The following is a 17,145-nucleotide window of genomic DNA, read 5'->3' on the forward strand; positions in this document are numbered from 1 at the left end:
CTCCTCTGGACTTGGCCTTGTCTTTGGCCGGCTGAGCCCAGGGTCACATGCCAACAGATTCTGAATGGGATGAGGAGACTCAGGACTGAATTCTGGGACAAACTTACACTCGATTACAGCAAGCCCACCTGTCACAAACTCAAGATGGCCCTGGAGAGAGTGCCAGGACCTCTTTCTGCCCTAGGCCTGGCTGGCCCTGGTCAAGCAGCCAGCCTGCTGTTCAGAAGGTGCCTGGGGACCCGGGGAAATGGCTGTTCTCATGCTTGCTGGTGAGGCTGATGTATTAGACTCCAAACCTCACCTTCCAAGCTTTCTTAGGACCAGAGCCTCTGAGGCAAATATACCTCCTGGTTGTTCTCATTCCCTAAACGGCTGTGTTTTATGATGTGTTAAGGTTGGGGGAAAAAAAGAAAGTTCCTCCAGCTGTGGAGTTATCCCAGCTGAAAGCCTTGCGGGACGGTGATTTATGATCTGCTGAGTGCCAGCAGCGCGCTCAGTTCCACGGGAGGGCCGAGAGGGGAGAGCCGGCCAGGGCACCGCACCGCACCTCAGGCAGCAGGTACGACCTCCACGGAGACCCTCCAGGTTGAAGTGCCCCTGGGGGCTCAGGGCTGCCCTCATGCTGGATCTGTCTCCAAGCCTTGGAAGCTATTGGCCTGCTGTTCCTGTCGCCCTGAGAGTCCAAGCACGGCCTTGGGTCATGGAGATTCTTTGGCTTGAGCAACTGCCTTGTAAGCTGGAGGCCCCATGGGCAGCTGTTTCTGGCCTGCGGCCCCTGCAGCCTTGCCCCTGCCTTGGGGCCTGGGCCCAGGGTAAGCAGGGCCTGTTTGTCCTGGAGGCTGACCCAGTGACCTCAAAGCAGACTTTTTTTTTGCCAGCTTACCCCTTCCAGACCTAGATGTGAGGGCTGCTCTCCACTGGTTTCCTTCCCCGGGAGGCAGAAGGCTGTGCACAGTCGGCCTACCCAGGAGGTTTGAACTTACTGGTTACGTGGCGTGGAGCCACGCCAAACTTCGAGCAGAGTGACCTCATTAGAGGTGCAGGCTCCCCAAGACGGGCACACACGATGACTGCTGGCGTGGGCGTGTGGGTACCATGTGGTGGTGAGGGGGCTGACAAAGATGGGGGCAGGCTTTAGTGGCAGGAAACCATTTAGAGGTGGTGATAAAGGATCCAGGCAAGCCCTCATCGATGGCCTCCCACCTTCCCTCTTTGATAGAGCACAACCCACCCTCTCAAAGCTCACCGCAGATTCCCCTCACTGCAGAAGCTGCCTGTAACTCCAGGCCAGTCTTGACCAGGGATGGGGATGAGCGGCCTGGAGGGGTGAGAACTTGGGGATTCCGGCCCCATAGAAGCCACCTGGAGCCAACACCAGTAGGTGCTCTGGGCTCCATGGGCTCTGGGGGCCAGTGCTGCTGGCAGGTGGAGAATCGGCACACACAGGAAGTGCCAGGGTGGCCGTGTTTCTGTCCAGCAGGAGGCTCACTGTCAGCTCCAAATCCAAGCAGAAAAACAGGGGAACCCTGAGCCCCACCAGAGAGCGGAGGGAGCGTGGAGGGATGGAGAACCACAGCAGCCAGCTCTGGCTGTAGTTACATGTGACTTAGAGTCCTCATCTCCAACAAGGACCACTAAACCTCTCCCTCAGGGGTTCCTGTGAGCTTCCGATGGGGTAATGGATGAGAGCATCCTCTGTGCTGCGATCTTGCTCAGCAGGGAGGCACAGCCCTCACGTCCCGAGGTGGCTGGCACTGCTCTCCCCGACGGGTCACGCAAAGAACAGGCATTCAACTAATACTTAGAGTTAGGATTAACTCGCCCTGCTGCCTGTTCTTATGTCATTTATATAGCCACTTATTTAATTAATGTTACTGGGTGCCAGAAAATACATTAAGCACAGACAATACAGAATGAATGCAGTCAAATTGGAAATACATTAGACCAAGGTTAATCCAGAGGTGAGTAGTGAAATTATCATCCCAACAGTAAACTTTTACTATTGTGGTCTGTTTTTTTTTTTTTTCTTTTCTCAGGTGGGATGGATTGGTTTGTAAGAGGAAAATCACGTGGGAAATTAGAGAATAACAGTTCTGAGGGGAGCTGTGCCTGCTCTAAGCCCGGCCCGGTGCTGACCTGCCCTGTCTGAAGGGACCCTGGGTGAGAAAGAAGTTGGCATACGCCCGAGAAAGAGACAAATGAAAGCTATTCCTGGTAACCAGGTCCCGCCGAGCCTGGTACCCACCTTTCCTTCTCAACAGCCTGGAACACAAGGATGGCTTGTCCTCTGGGTGGATCAAAGTGTCTCTGGCCCAGGGACGAGGAATGGGCCTCAGAGTCTCACTACTGTCTGTGGAAAGATGAACAACCACTTCTACTTAAGGAATGGCCATGATCCTACTTCCCATTACAGGAGGGACACACACACAGACCACAACCACACAAGAGGACACTGTGTACTGGGCCCATGTAAGGCCAAGTATGCAAAAGCCAGGCCAATGTGGACAGTGTGCTACACCTGGCAACAGTATTATGAAGGGGCATGGTGAGCCCCTATGTTGACTCATGGACTGTCACTTTCTCTCCTTGTTCTCCCTCTGATCGTTCTCAGTGAGGGAGTCATGTCTGCTCAGGTTCCAGCATGAGCAGGGCTCTGAATCGGATGTTCACCTTCCACCATCAGCTCTGGGACACACACAAAGGGTGAGGCACTTTGACATATCTGAGCAACTACACACATGGAGTGCAGAACCCAGCGTTGACCTACACCGTGACTTTTTTTATTTTTAGCCAGCCACCTCTGGTTTACCTGTTATCAACAGAAAAAGCTAAGCAAAAGAGAATTTCCAAGTTCAGAAGGATTCGCTTAACAGAGATTTCCCAAAATGCCTTATACAAACAGCAACAGCAGTCAAGATGGTGACTGTACATTGTTACCAGCTTGCCTCTCCTGGGAGATGATCTGCAAGAGAATGTCAAATGCTATCTACTTAACAACTCTAGTCGTCGGCAATGCATCGTGAGAGTGCAAAGCATCTCTTTTCACTCCACAATAAAGGAGAACTCCTAAGGGCCTCTGTGACAATACTAAGCTACTAGTTCACTCAGTTTCTCTAACAGCAAACGAGCATTTGTGGTGACCTGGTTCACCAAAACACTAGGAAAACGTACCCTGAAAATAAGGTATTGACATTCATTCACTCATTCAAAAATATGAACTATTTGAAATTGAGGAGCAGGGACACAGAGGACAGCACTGGTGAGGACATGCTTAGAGACAGCAGAGTGAAGTCCAAGCTGCCAGCCCTGAAAACACCAACACCAACACCACCCTTCAGTGTTCACTGTAGAGAGAAGGGCTTCCTGTCAGAGTGGAAAGGAACGACCATGGATACCATTCAGACACCAGAGGAGAGGAAACAGGCAACCAGCAGCTGAAGAATACTCACTAGATGAGAATTATGATTCCACAAAATAAGAACTAAAGGAGAGAGAGGCCAACAGAAGAAGAAGAAGAAGGAGAAGAAAAAGGTAATAGGAGAATAAAAGCAGTTTAAAAGTGAGTTGGTGGTGCTTGGGGAAATAATCCCACCCAGACCTTTGGTCTTCCTGCTGGTTCGGCCATTAATGAGGTAAATGAAACAATGAGCTGTGCTCCCTGTCTATTTGTATGAGAATTGTTTTCAACACAACAAGTTCCTCCATAACAACATTCAATGCTATGAGAAGGTAGGTGAATGTTTACAAAATGTCTACAGTGTCTACAAAACCCTCCAAGTGAGAAAAGAATAACACATGAATTTTATACAGAGCCAAACGTCATGCATGATAAAGACATTTTCAAATACACCAGACATCAGAGAATACAGAATTCATGAGCTCATCTTGGAAAAACTATTGGAGGATGAACTCTAATCAATGTAGTGGAATTCCTATATATCCACTAAAGAGACAAAAGCAAGTTTGCTATTACATTCCAATATTTAATTCACTCATCCTTCTTCCTAGAGTCATAATTTCATACCAGAGGCTAAGAGAGGGATGGCATTTTCTACGTGCAAGTCCTCCTCCTGGTCTGTCTGATGCTAGTATACTAATGTGCACTGTGGAACTCCAACAGAAGCACGTGGAATGCAGTATTTCCCAAGAACCCTTCTCTTACCGACTCTCATGGGACTGGTTTCTGCGGAATATGACTAAGCATTTCAGGATAGTATGCTCATGTCATAAACCAATGCCTATGATATGAACAACACTCCAAAATACTGACATTACATGATGAGTAAGTAATCACAATTTTTCTGTTCATTCATTCTCCATTCATCTAGCTTTTACTGAGGACTTACTCTATTTAGGCATCATGCTAGGTAATGGTGACTCAAAGCAGAGTAAAGCACAGGCAAGCCATGAGAGCTCATAGGAAAGTCATCAATTAATAATTATATAATGTTGTGTTTGCTGTAGTATTAGTGGTACAAACAGTCACTCTAAGAGTCTAGGGGTGAGAGTGAAAAAAAAGTGTATAATGCTTCACAAATCTGCACCTATTTCAAGGACAGGGCTATAAGTGGAACACGACACTGTCCCCTCCTGCCCTGCTCAGAAGAAAGGTGTGTGGTAGGGAAAGCAGAGAAGTGCCAGGAGATCACACCTGTGTGACTGTCCATGCATCTGGGTGTGGGCAACCAGCGAGCGCATGAGTGAGACTAAAGGGTGAGGGCACTAGAAGTGTATGTTTGTGATTCTCCAGGAGTAGAAGTCTCAATCAAACCAGACTATGGCAAACCAGCCTCCTCCCAGGGTGCCCCTCTGCCCACAGATCTATGGAGGATCTCCCAGCCTGTGTCCCAGCATTACCCCTCAGGTTCCTGCCCTCCTCACACTCTCCCTCGGGAAAGGACACCCTCCTGGGCACAGGTGCAGATCCAGCCCTGGCCTTGTCATTACCGTGATGAGCGGAGGCCTCTTTTCTTCTCACTAAAACCACTGATGAACCCCGACAAAAGTGTATTCCCAGATTATTTGTTCTTATTGCACTGCTTTATATGACTTGCTTTTACAGCTTATTGTTCCATCAACCCTTCCTCAACCTGACATACGTTCCCAGAAGGTCAACAGCCAGAGAAAACGTGAGCAACCCTGGTCAACCCCAGGCCTCCCTTACAAAATCCCTTACTCATGGTTCCTGCAGGAGCCTGGCAGTCTCTTTACCCCCTGGACGACTCTTTTCCACAGAACTTGACCTGAGAATCTAGGGGGTGGCCATTGTGCCCAAATGCCATCACTTAGCTCTGGAGGCAGCTGTCAGTGCCAGCGGGCACAGACATTATCTCCACTGAGAGGTCATTAGAAGTCTCATAAAAATAAGCTGCTCCCACAAGCATGTCAGCCCAGGCATCCTGGGGAGGCCCTACCATGCCCCGGTGCTCAGTGGCAGACCAGCTTGGACAGTCACTAAGGGACCCACGCACCATTTTGTTTTGTAGAGCTGGTAACGCTCAGACTCTGGAATGCTGTGTCTCTTTGATTTGGCCCTTTGTTGCAAAGAGCTTTAATACTCTGCTTTGCTTTCAGCTTCATACAGGCAGAATTCCCTGTAAACAAGCACCTTAACACTAGAGTACTGGGCTCTTCAGATGTACTTTCCTAGAGAATAAAATACTGCTAACATAGGCATTTCTATTTGACCTGTGAAGTACCTTTTCTACATTGGGTTTGTGAGAGGATTGGTTCTGGATTGCTGACATCACAGTGGTGATCCTGAGCAGAAAGGATACTGTTAGAGAATACTGAAGGTGCTCTATGGCGTAAAATTAACCAAATCTACTCCCTCTATATCTGAGAAAGAACTTAAGAATCATCACCAGTGAGGAAGGCATGATCTTTTGCATCAAGAGATATTTAGTTGTTTCCTTGGGGCTTCTATCCAAGCCTGACTGTGTAGTGGACTCAGTTTTCCCAGTTCCATGCCTACCCATTTTTCAGAAGGCAAGTCCAAGACAGCCCTTGATTTGTAGGAGGGAAGAATGTCTTGCTATTAAATGAACATCACCTGTAAATTTGCTGCAGCTATCCGCTAGCAGATTAAAGCAATTTCCTTCTGTTCCTAGTTTGCTAAGGATTTTCTTTTTCAAAATCAAAAATGGATATCAAATTTCATCAGAATTTTTCTGCATCTATTGAGCTGTCTGTAGGATTTTCTCTTTTAATCCATTAGTGTGATGAATCACATTCATTGATTTTACATTGTTAAACCAATTTGGCATTCCTAGAATAAATGCAATTTGATCATGATATCTTATCCTTTTTATATTGCCAGGAAAAACTGTAAAAAGCTTTGAAATGGACCAAAAGGATTACTTGGTGTTCTCAATGGAAAACTAGGAATTTTTTAATTTTAGGTTTTCTGATTTTTATCGGTACTGTACCTTTCATAGTCTTTGAGCTATTTTACAACTCTGCAATTGCAGATAATTGATAGCAATACAAATGATTCTGATCCATAGACACGTAAGTTAAATCTGCCCAGTGGAGAGACAATTCATTCTTCTTCTCACCCATTATGGTAAAAGCCAGTTTATCATCTATTTGTAAATTTCAGCATTTATGTGTAATTTTAAAACTTGTTATTAATTGTATTAATTTTAATTAATTATGTATTTTAATATTAATTTTTAATTAATTTTTAATTTTTAAGTTACATGTGTACAATATGGTGATTCACAACTTTAAAGGTTATACTCCACTTATAATTACTGTAAAATATTAGCTATATTCCCTGTGCTGTACAATATATCCTTGTAGCTTACTGTATACCTAATTATGTGTGATATTTTAAAATTTTCCTGAGAACTAGCTTATGGGTTCCCTCATTAATTGATGAATTAAATACAAATTTTGACTTGTGTATATTTAATATTATGAAAGAAATAATTATGCTTTCTTTAAAAATTATCCCCTAACAGTTCATTTCTAGGTTCAATTTGTTACTACTTTGTTTAGGATATATGCATACATGTTCATGAGTCAAAATTGACCTGATGTGTTCTCATAGTTTCCTTTTTGGGTTTTGGTATCAATGCTATGCTAAACTTTTTCTTTTCTATCAAAGAACTGTATAAGATTGGAGACACTTCTAATTATTTTTTAGAACTTGCCAGTGAAGCCACCTACTTTTTTATTGTGGAATGGTTTTAATTATGAATCAGTTTGTTTGAAATTTTGTTTTTTTGTGTTTTTTTTTTAAATTAATTAATTTATTTATTTATTTTTGGCTGTGTTGGGTCTTCGTTTCTGTGCGAGGGCTTTCTCTAGTTGCGGCGAGCGGGGGCCACTCTTCATTGCGGTGCGCGGGCCTCTCACTATCGCGGCCTCTCTTGTTGCAGAGCACAGGCTCCAGACGCGCAGGCTCAGTAGTTGTGGCTCACGGGCCCAGTTGCCCCGCGGCATGTGGGATCTTCCCAGACCAGGGCTCGAACCCGTGTCCCCTGCATTGGCAGGCAGATTCTCAACCACTGCGCCACCAGGGAAGCCCCTCTTTGAAATTTTAGACCTACCTATTATGATTTTCTATTTTGATTGTTAGTTTTTCTAGGGATCTGTCCATTTCAAGTGTGTTGGCATAAACTTATTGATATTCTCTCACTTTCTTTTTTTTCAGCTTTTTTATTGAGGTATAATTGACATATAACATTATATTAGTTTCAGGTATACAACATAGCGGTTTGATATTTGTATATCTTGTGAAATGATCACCAGAATAAGTCTAGTTAACATCCTTTACCATACAAGTTAAAAAATTTTTTTCTTGTGATGAGGACTTTTAAAATCTACTCTCTTAGCAATTTTCAAATATGCAATAAAGTATTATTAACTATGGTCACCATGCTGTATGTTACATCCCCATGACTTATTTTATAACTGGAAGTTTGTACCTTTTGACCCCCTTCACTCATTTCATCCACCCCTAACTCCTGCCTCTAGTAGCCACAAACCTGTTTTCTGTATCCATGAGCTTGGTTTTTATTTTGTTTTGTTTTGTTTTTTAGATTCCACATATGAGGTCATATAGTATTTGTCTTTCTCTGTCTGACTTGTTTCACTTAGCATAATGCCCTCAAGGTCCATCCATGTTGTTGCAAATGGCAAGATTTCATTCTTTTTTGCTCTTGAATAGTATTCCATTGTGTATATATATACCACATCTTCTATATCCATTCATCCATCGATGGACACTTAGCTTGTTTTCATATCTTGGCTATTGTAAATAATGCTGCAATGAACATGGGGGTACATATATCTTTTCAAATTAGTGTTTTCGTTTTCTTTGGATAAATACCCAGAAGTGAAATTACTGGATCATATGGTAGTTCTATTTTTAATTTTTTAAGGAAACTCCATACTGTTCTCTGTGATAGCTGCACCAATTTACATTCCCACCAACAGTGCATGTGTGTTCCCTTTTATCCACATCCTTGCCAACACTTGTTATTTCTTGTCTTTTTGATAATAGCCATTCTAACAGGTGTGAGTGTTATCTCATTGTGGTTTTGATTTGCATTTCCCTGATCATTAGTGATGTTGAGCATCTTTTCTTGTACCTGTTGGACATCTGTATCTTCTTTGGAAAAATGTCTATTCAAATCATCTGCCCATTTTTAAAATCAGCTTGCTTGTTTTTTTGTTTATCATTTGTTTGTTTTTGTTGTTTGCAATTGAGTTGTATGAGTTCTTTATATATTTGGATATTAATCCATTATCAAATATATGATTTACAAATATTTTACCTCATCCAGTAGGTTGCCTTTTTCATTTAGTTGATGGTTTCCTTTGCTGTACAGAAGCTTTTTAGTTTGATATACTCTCACTTATTTATTTTTTCTTTTATCGCCTTTGCTTTTAGAGCCTGCATTTTCTTTTTTTAAAGTCTCCAGATTCTATAATGAAATACCTTTGATTCCATTCTTGCTTTTTGTTATTTGTTCCTTCTCTCATTTTTCTGGATCAGTCTTACTAGAACCAGTTTTGATCAAGCTATGTTGATTCCCCTTATCATATATTTGTTTTCTATGTCATTCATTTCTAGTCTAAACTTCATTCTACTTTACTTTGGTTAATTTTGCTGTCCTTTAACTTCTTGAGATCAATGCTTATTTAGCTTACTAATTTTGTCCTTTCTTACCTAATATATGTATTTAAGGCTATAGATTCTCCTCTAAATATTGCTTTAGCTCTCTCACAAAAGTTTTTAAATGTACTAATTTCATTATCAGTTCAAACTTATTTCGATTATGATTTTTCCTTTGTTCCCATTATTTATTTAAAAGTACATTTCTTAAGTTTCAGATATATGTGGCTTTTCCAGTTATCATTCTGTTACTAATTTCTAGCATAATTGCATTTGGTTTAGAAAACACACTGCTTATGATTTTAATTATTTTGAAATAAATTGAAATTTGCTTTTTGGCCCAGGGTCATTTTTGGTATAAGTGTCATGACAGCTTGAAAAAAAGTATATTCGGCAGTCTTGGATGCAATGTTTTATATATGTTCTTTGGTCAACTGGGTACATCATGTTCTTCTGTAGTCTCACTGATTTTTTTTGTTTGTTTGTTTATACAACAGAAATTTATTTTATTAAAATTCTGGAGGGTAAAAGTCCAAGATCAAGGTGTTGGCAGGGTTGGTTTCTTCTGAGGCCTGTAGATGGCTGTCTTCTTCCTATAGTCTCACTGATTTTTGTCTGCTTGTTTTATTAATTACTAAGAGAGGTTTAAACCCCTCACTATTATTTTGTAGTTGTCTCTCTCTTTATAGTTTATTTTATATATATGCTTCATTTATTTTGTATATATATTTTATATATTTTAGGGCCCTGTTATTAGGTGCATGCAAATTTAGAGTGGTCATATATTTCCAGAACACCTCTCTAGTAATGCTTTTTGCTAAAATTCTATTTTGTCTAAAAGTAATATACCATGCCAGCTTTCTTTTGCCTAGTGTTTGCATCCGTTTTTACACCCTTTTATTTTAAGCCTTTTTGTATCCTTATGTTTTAAATTTGTTTCTTGATATTTTTCATCATTTACATTGAGCATTTCATCCACTTATCACTTATTATAATTACTGATATCTTTGGGCTTCAGTCTACTCTTTTTATATGCTTTTTATTTGCACCACATTCTGTTTCTTTTTCTGTCCTGTCTTGCCTATATTTTACCTTCTCTTAATTTGGAACTTATACACTTTTCCTGTTCTTTTAGTAGTTACAATAGAAATTATAAGAAGCATTTTAAAGTTATCAAAATCTAATATTAGTTGATAAATTTACCCTCCTCTTGAATAGTCCAAGAACCTCAGAACATTTTAAATCTATTTATATGTCTCCCAACCAGTATGTTAGTGTCGTATTGTATTTTTTAAAATTAATTAATTAATTAATTTTGGCTGCATTGGGTCTTTGTTGCTGCACACGGGCTTTCTCTAGCTGCAGCAAGCGGGGGCTACTCTTCATTGTGGTGCACGGGCTTCTCATCACAGTGGCTTCTTTGTTGCGGAGCACGGGCTCTAGGCACACAGGCTTCAGTAGTTGTGGCATGTGGGCTCAGTAGTTGTGGCTCGTGGGCTCTAGAGTGCATGCTCAGTAGTTGTGGCGCACAGGCTTCATTGCTCTGCGGCATGCGGGATCTTCCCAGACCAGGGCTCGAACCTGTGTCCCCTGCACTGGCAGGCAGATTCCCAACAACTGCACCACCAGGGAAGTCCCTGTAATGTATTTTAATTCAATGTGTGTATTTTAAACCCAACAAAACATTTAACCCATTCTCTGCTCTTAATTCCATCTTTAACTCATCTGGGATAATTTTCTGGCATTTTAACTTTTAGAATTTCCTTTAGGGTACTCTGCTGGAAGCAAACTCTCTGTTTTGTTGTGTCTGAAAATGTCTATGTCACTTTCATTCTTGCAAGATTTAGAAATCAAAATCTGGGCACTAGGGATGCTCATTTTTACTAAGTTGGTCACTGTTTCTAGGACATTTAAGTTGACAAAGCATCTGGCTCTCTATCTATCTAGCATCTAAATACTTCCTGGGTTCATATTGTTATTTTCAATTGAGAACTATAGGGTTTTTACTTAACTTCTGTATTACACCTGTATCTTTTTTCTTCTACATCTAGAGTCCTCATTCACAATGACACAGAGGATAACTGAATTCAAACATCACACAATTACTCATTTGCTTTACCCAGTATTACAATAGGCTCAAAATGATAATCCAATACTACTCTACCAGTTATTACCAAAATCACTTAAACATTTTTTGCCTATAGTATACCCATTTTAAGTGACTATATCTACCTTGTTAGGTCATATAGTCATTTGCATACTATAGTTTCTCTCTTGTAACTTTTTTATATTTCAAAACATTAAAAAGGTTTTCCAGCTCTGTTCCCCTCACTCACTTTTACATGGACTTTCTCTTTTCTTCATCCCTATTATCCCTGTTCTGCTCACTTCTGATTCTACAGTTTCTCCTCAGTGTGGGACTCTGTCCTGGAAAAGAGTCTTGGCTGGTCTGCTTTTAGAGTAGATAGGAACTAGACTGCTCCAACCTCTTTAGGCCTTACCAAGTGCTGCTTGCACTTACTCACTTTTGAAGTGGATGGTAGTGATACTCATCCAGTTTCAATTGCTGTTAACCCACCACACTTTCCAGTAAATATCTGTTGGCTATTTTGGGGTCTATCTGTTTGTAAATAAAACAGGCCTTTCACCACAGACTTTGAAAAGCACTGATGAAAGAATCAGAGGAGGGAGAGATGCGTGTTAGGAGGCTTCATGGAAGAACCGTGGCTCTTAGGCTGGGCCATGAAGGGCAGTCAAAGTGGGAATGAATGTTGACATTCCCCAGGGCTCTGCCCTTGGCCTCCATCTCACTTCCTTTAGGGAGCTCATCCATTCCCATGCCTTCAAACATCACCTTCAAGGCAAACACTCTCTAATATCTAGGTCTTCAGCTCAGGAATCCTTTTTTTTTTTTTTTTAAACTGATAGTTTTGAAGAAGGGAGTGTTTTTTTTAAATTTTATTTATTTATTTATTTATTTATGGCCGTGTTGGGTCTTCGTTTCCGCGCGAGGGCCCTCTCCAGTTGCGGCAAGCGGGGGCCACTCCTCATCGCAGTGCACGGGCCTCCCATTATCGTGGCCTCTCCTGTTGCGGAGCACAGGCTCCAGACGCGCAGGCTCAGTAATTGTGGCTCACGGGCCCAGCCGCTCCGCGGCACGTGGGATCGTCCCAGACCAGGGCTCGAACCCGCGTCCCCCGCACCAGCAGGCAGACGCTCAACCACTGCGCCACCAAGGAAGCCCAGGAATCCTTTTAACATTAGACTTGCAGAGACACTTGGAGGTCCCACAGACATAACAAATTCAGCATAGCCCAACCAAGAATATGACTTTCCCCCTAAACTTTGCCACTGCATCTCACAAGTTATGATATGTTGTGTTTTCATTTATTTCAAAGTATCTTCTAATTTCTCTTTTTTTCTTTGACCCATAAGTTATTTAGAAGTATACTGTTAAATTTCTAGATACCTTGGAATTTTTAAAATATTTTTATATTATTGATTTCTACTTAATTCCATAAGCATACTTATACAGTTCCTTTCCTTTGAGTTATATTGAGACTTTTTGAACCCCCAATATAATTTCTCTTGGTGAATGTTCCACGTGCACTTGAAAGAGTGTATATTCTGCTGTAGTTTGGTGAAGTGCTCTCTACAAATGTCAATTAGGTCAAGCAGGTTGATAGTGTTATACAAATCTTTTATATCCTTACTGACTTTCTTTCTACTTATTCTATTAACAATTAAGAGGTGAAATCTCTAACTATAATTGCAGATTTTTCTATCTTTCCAGTTTTATCAGTTCTATCAGTTTTTGCTTCATGTATTTTGAAGCTCTGGATTTGGAATGCTATCTTTAGCATACAATATACATTAAATATTCACAAATATATATGAGTCTGTGGACTCTACTTCTTGACTATTTTGTTCCATTGAGCCATTTATGTATCCCTGTACCAGTTTCACATTGTTTTAATTACTGTGACTTTAGACAATACTTTGATTATTGCTAAGGGAAACCCTCTCCCTTCCTCACAATTAATTTTTCTTTTCAAAAATATCATGGTTCTTTTCATGCATTTACTATTCATTTACTATTCATTCAGAATATGAACTGGTCAAGTTCTTGGTAAGTTTAATCTTAAGTATTTTATACATTTTATAAAATATATATGGTACATATCCCTATTGCTCAGAGATATTTTTCCTATTAAAGATATATAAAAGGGGTTGGCCAACTTTCTCTTTGAAGGGCCAGATAATAAATATTTTAGGCATTATGGGCCATATGATCTCTGCCACTTTGCCATTGCCATTGTAGCACAAAAGCACCTACAGACAATATATAAAGAAATGGCCATAGAACTCTATTTACAAAAACAGGCAAGAGGTCAGATTTGGCCTGTGGGCCATAGTTTGCTGACCCCTGATAGAGAGAAAGATTTTTGGTGCATAGGTATCTTTTATCCATACTTCGTAATCAATCTTCTAATACTATACTTTAGTTGAGTCTACTATTTCTATGTGGGCAAAATATCCAAACAAAAGATTACTGTGTTCCAACTTTCCAATATTTATAGCAATTATACCTTTTTGTAATCTTATTGCATTGGCTGGTTAACTCTAGAGCAGTACTCACCTATAGTGCTAACAGGAGGTATTGTTTTGTTAATCGGAAGGCTCTATTTTTTCAGCTCCAAATATGATGTTGCTTGCTAGTAGTGTCTAAAAAATGTTCAAGTTTTAGATATGATGGTTAGATAGATGGTTAAAAGATTATATATCTTTTAAGATTCCTTCTAATTCAAATTGTTTCATTATGAGGTCATCGGTTATTGCTTTTTGATTGTGGCTGTGGACTAATTGAGTACTCCACTGAGCAATCCATCACCCCCACCACTGACCTGTTTTTACTTAGTGTTTTCCAATTTTTTGGTTCAATTACTTGAAACTCAAGACAACACAGAAGAAAATTAATTCTTCCCAGGGATTAAGAAAAAGTAAGTAGGAAATGAAACTTATTTGTTTTAGAGTTATTTAAGGTGTTTTCCTTTGAGATTTTTCAACATAAATAAATTACTGAAATGACCTTTGAGTAACAATTGTAAACTTAATTGAAAATTCAACAGTGTTTTAGACAGATTGGAGGTGAAAGGTGCAAAGAAAAATAAATTGCTAAGACTTATATGAGAATAAAACCTACAATGTTTATTCCTGAAAAGTCTGGGTCCAACATATAAGTTCATCAAGCACATACAATTTAAAAAATATGTATTCGAAGTTGAAAGTTAATATATGCATATATGCTTATAAATATATATTTAAATATTTTAAAATTTCTTCTAAATAAGCATTCATCTACTCACAAAGGTGTCAATGGGAGTTTCATATTCATATCCTAGGCAAAAATTGATTTATTGTTGGTACAAAACTTAGTATTTCAATTAGTCAAAAATTTTCAGGGCTTCCCTGGTGGCGCAGTGGTTGAAAATCTGTCTGCCAATGCAGGGGACATGGGTTTGAGCCCTGGTCTGGGAAGATACCACATGCCACGGAGCAACTAGGCCCATGAGCCACAACTACTGAGCCTGCGCATCTGGAGCCCATGCTCCTCAACAAGAGAGGCTGTGACAGTGAGAGGCACGCGCACCATGATGAAGAGTGGCCCCCACTTGCCGCAACCAGAGAAAGTGCTCGCACAGAAACGAAGACCCAACACAGCCAAAATAAATTAATTAATTAATTAATTAATTTAAAAAAAATTTTTCAGTTTGGAATTCACATCCCAAAAATGAAATAAAAACAAATGTAATCAGTATTGCCATATTTACTTAATTTCCCTGAAAAACTAAAAATTAGTCCAGCTATAAAAATGAGGCACACATTAAAGAAGAGACAGGTTTACCATTGAGAATTGTGGAATTTTTCTTTGCAAGAACATTTCAAGGCCCAAATAATAAAAATATTTCAGGCAATCCATAGTAAATCTTTTAATTTAAATAATAGCATAGAATCCTTCTCAGAAATATTATGTACATTATATCTATTATTTTATAATAATAGAGAGAAAATAAAATTAGTAATACAAATATTAAAAGCCAATCATCAAAATTAAATTAATGTTTAGCACAGACTATTATTTATACAATGCAAATAGGCAAAATCATCAATTCCATTTAATATAAAGTACATTTCCAGCATATAATTATTTTTAAAATGAGAATTATCAATTTTAATTCAACCATTTCAAGTATTCATTCAGCTAAGGGAACAAAATAATTCTCTTAAAAATTCAAGATTTACAGATTAATATTAGAAACTTTCCCAGTATAATGCATAGACTATTCTGATCTCCACTGAATTATATCATACAGAGACATGTATCACTTGCTTTATAGTTTATAATCAAGTATAACTGGTCACTGAAATCTCTTGACCAAAATATCACTGTAATTGTATGAGGCAAAGTCCTATAATAAGATGAATATAATAATGGCCATATCTTTTCAAAAACAGAATATGGAAGTTTTCATTTTCACAACTATGAACTTGGTTTTCCAAAATCTGGTTCCCAAAGCCAACTTCTAAATGTTACAGTGGAGGTCGGGCAGTAATGGAAATAAATGATTTAATGGAACTCTGAAGAAAAAAATAATTATCATAGATTTTAGTTTGAAAAATATATCTGGTGTAACAGATACTCAGAAGTATGTAATACAGCTTATATCAAAGTTTATTGGTTAGCTAAAGGGCAGAGAGTAAGAGGCAAGTAGAATGTAATATTTGCTTTTAACAAAGCAGACTGAGTAATATGTTAAGTGTTCGGGTGGGATAGGAAAGAACTCGAGATGGGCAAAATTTCCTCTTGGACTTTCTATATAAACATCTGTTTTAGTTTTGGACCGTTCACCAATGTGCTCATGTGATGGAGAGGAGGAACTCTGCCCACCCATGAAAATGCTTCCCAGACCAACAGGTCCTTGTCTAGCTGCTCTAGAAAGGCAGCTTGTCCTCTGAGGTCCCTGGGGCCCCAGAGGAGTGTAGGAGTATAGGAAAATGGAAGCCAATTTGCATAGACAGTTAACCCATCCTATTGGACTCTTTAGTGACCTAAGTTTTTCAAACACCACCTACAAGTACAGACTCTAGCTAAAAAACATGGATACGTATCTGTCTTGAAGATGCCTGTAAGAGGTCATGATATGATCTTGTGATCTTGTGATCTGCAGAATCCTCAGCTCCCTTCAGCTGTCTTTCCAAATAAAATCTTAAATAATACAGTTCAAGTCCTTTATTGGGTTCTGTAACCCCTTCAACCAAATAGGCTGCAGTTGTTTTATGTAACTTTCATTTCATTGGAAAATGTGGGAGGGTACTTGATATTACCTAAGTAAGATCAGTGGGTAAACACTGTCCACCCCAAACCAAATGATGCTGCCTTCAGGGAGTTGTCAGAAAGAAAGTCAAATGATACACCAAGACAGCGCATTTGCATAAGCAAAGCCCTTCAGCACAGCTCGAACGTGTTCTTTATGAGGAGGCTCCAAGACACTTGGTAATTTCAAGAGTGAAGCAACAGAAGTCTTTCTTACTTTAAAGTCAGAAACTTCTGAAGAACTTCAAGCACAATTTTATAACAAAAGATATACTGCTCCTAAATACACACATATATATATATATATATATATATATATATATATATATATACAAAAAACAATGGAATGTTAATTGAATACCAATATCCACTTTCAGAAAACACATTTGTACTTTTCAACCACAAAGAAAAGTGCCTAAAAAGAGCAAACATTTAACCAAGAACTTCTTTATGTAAATACATTTTTTAAAATATCAGGAAGATAAATGATAATAATATAATTCTTGGTCTAGAACTAGTTAACTGAAGCTTAACTGAACAGAAGGGAAACTGACTCAATCTCAATCTCTTTATATCTTCACTGGATAAATCAAATTTAAACTTATTTTTTAGACGTAGCCTAGTTCAAATGAAACACTTCATA

At 39.5% G+C, this 17,145-nt stretch overlaps 1 protein-coding gene across 1 annotated transcript in view; it reads right to left on the reverse strand.

Annotated features, from left to right (window-relative positions):
* Positions 1-1,324: 1,324 nt before the first annotated feature.
* PTPN20 (protein tyrosine phosphatase non-receptor type 20) overlaps positions 1,325-17,145 on the reverse strand; it is a 102,081-nt gene continuing 86,260 nt past the window's right edge. The window contains 1 exon segment of the mRNA XM_082407151.1: positions 1,325-16,781. Coding sequence (XP_082263277.1) covers positions 16,716-16,781 — 66 coding nt within the window. The 3' untranslated portion in view covers positions 1,325-16,715.

This window comes from Balaenoptera borealis, assembly GCF_965194805.1.
Source record: "Balaenoptera borealis genome assembly, chromosome: 10".
NCBI lineage: Eukaryota > Metazoa > Chordata > Mammalia > Artiodactyla > Balaenopteridae > Balaenoptera > Balaenoptera borealis.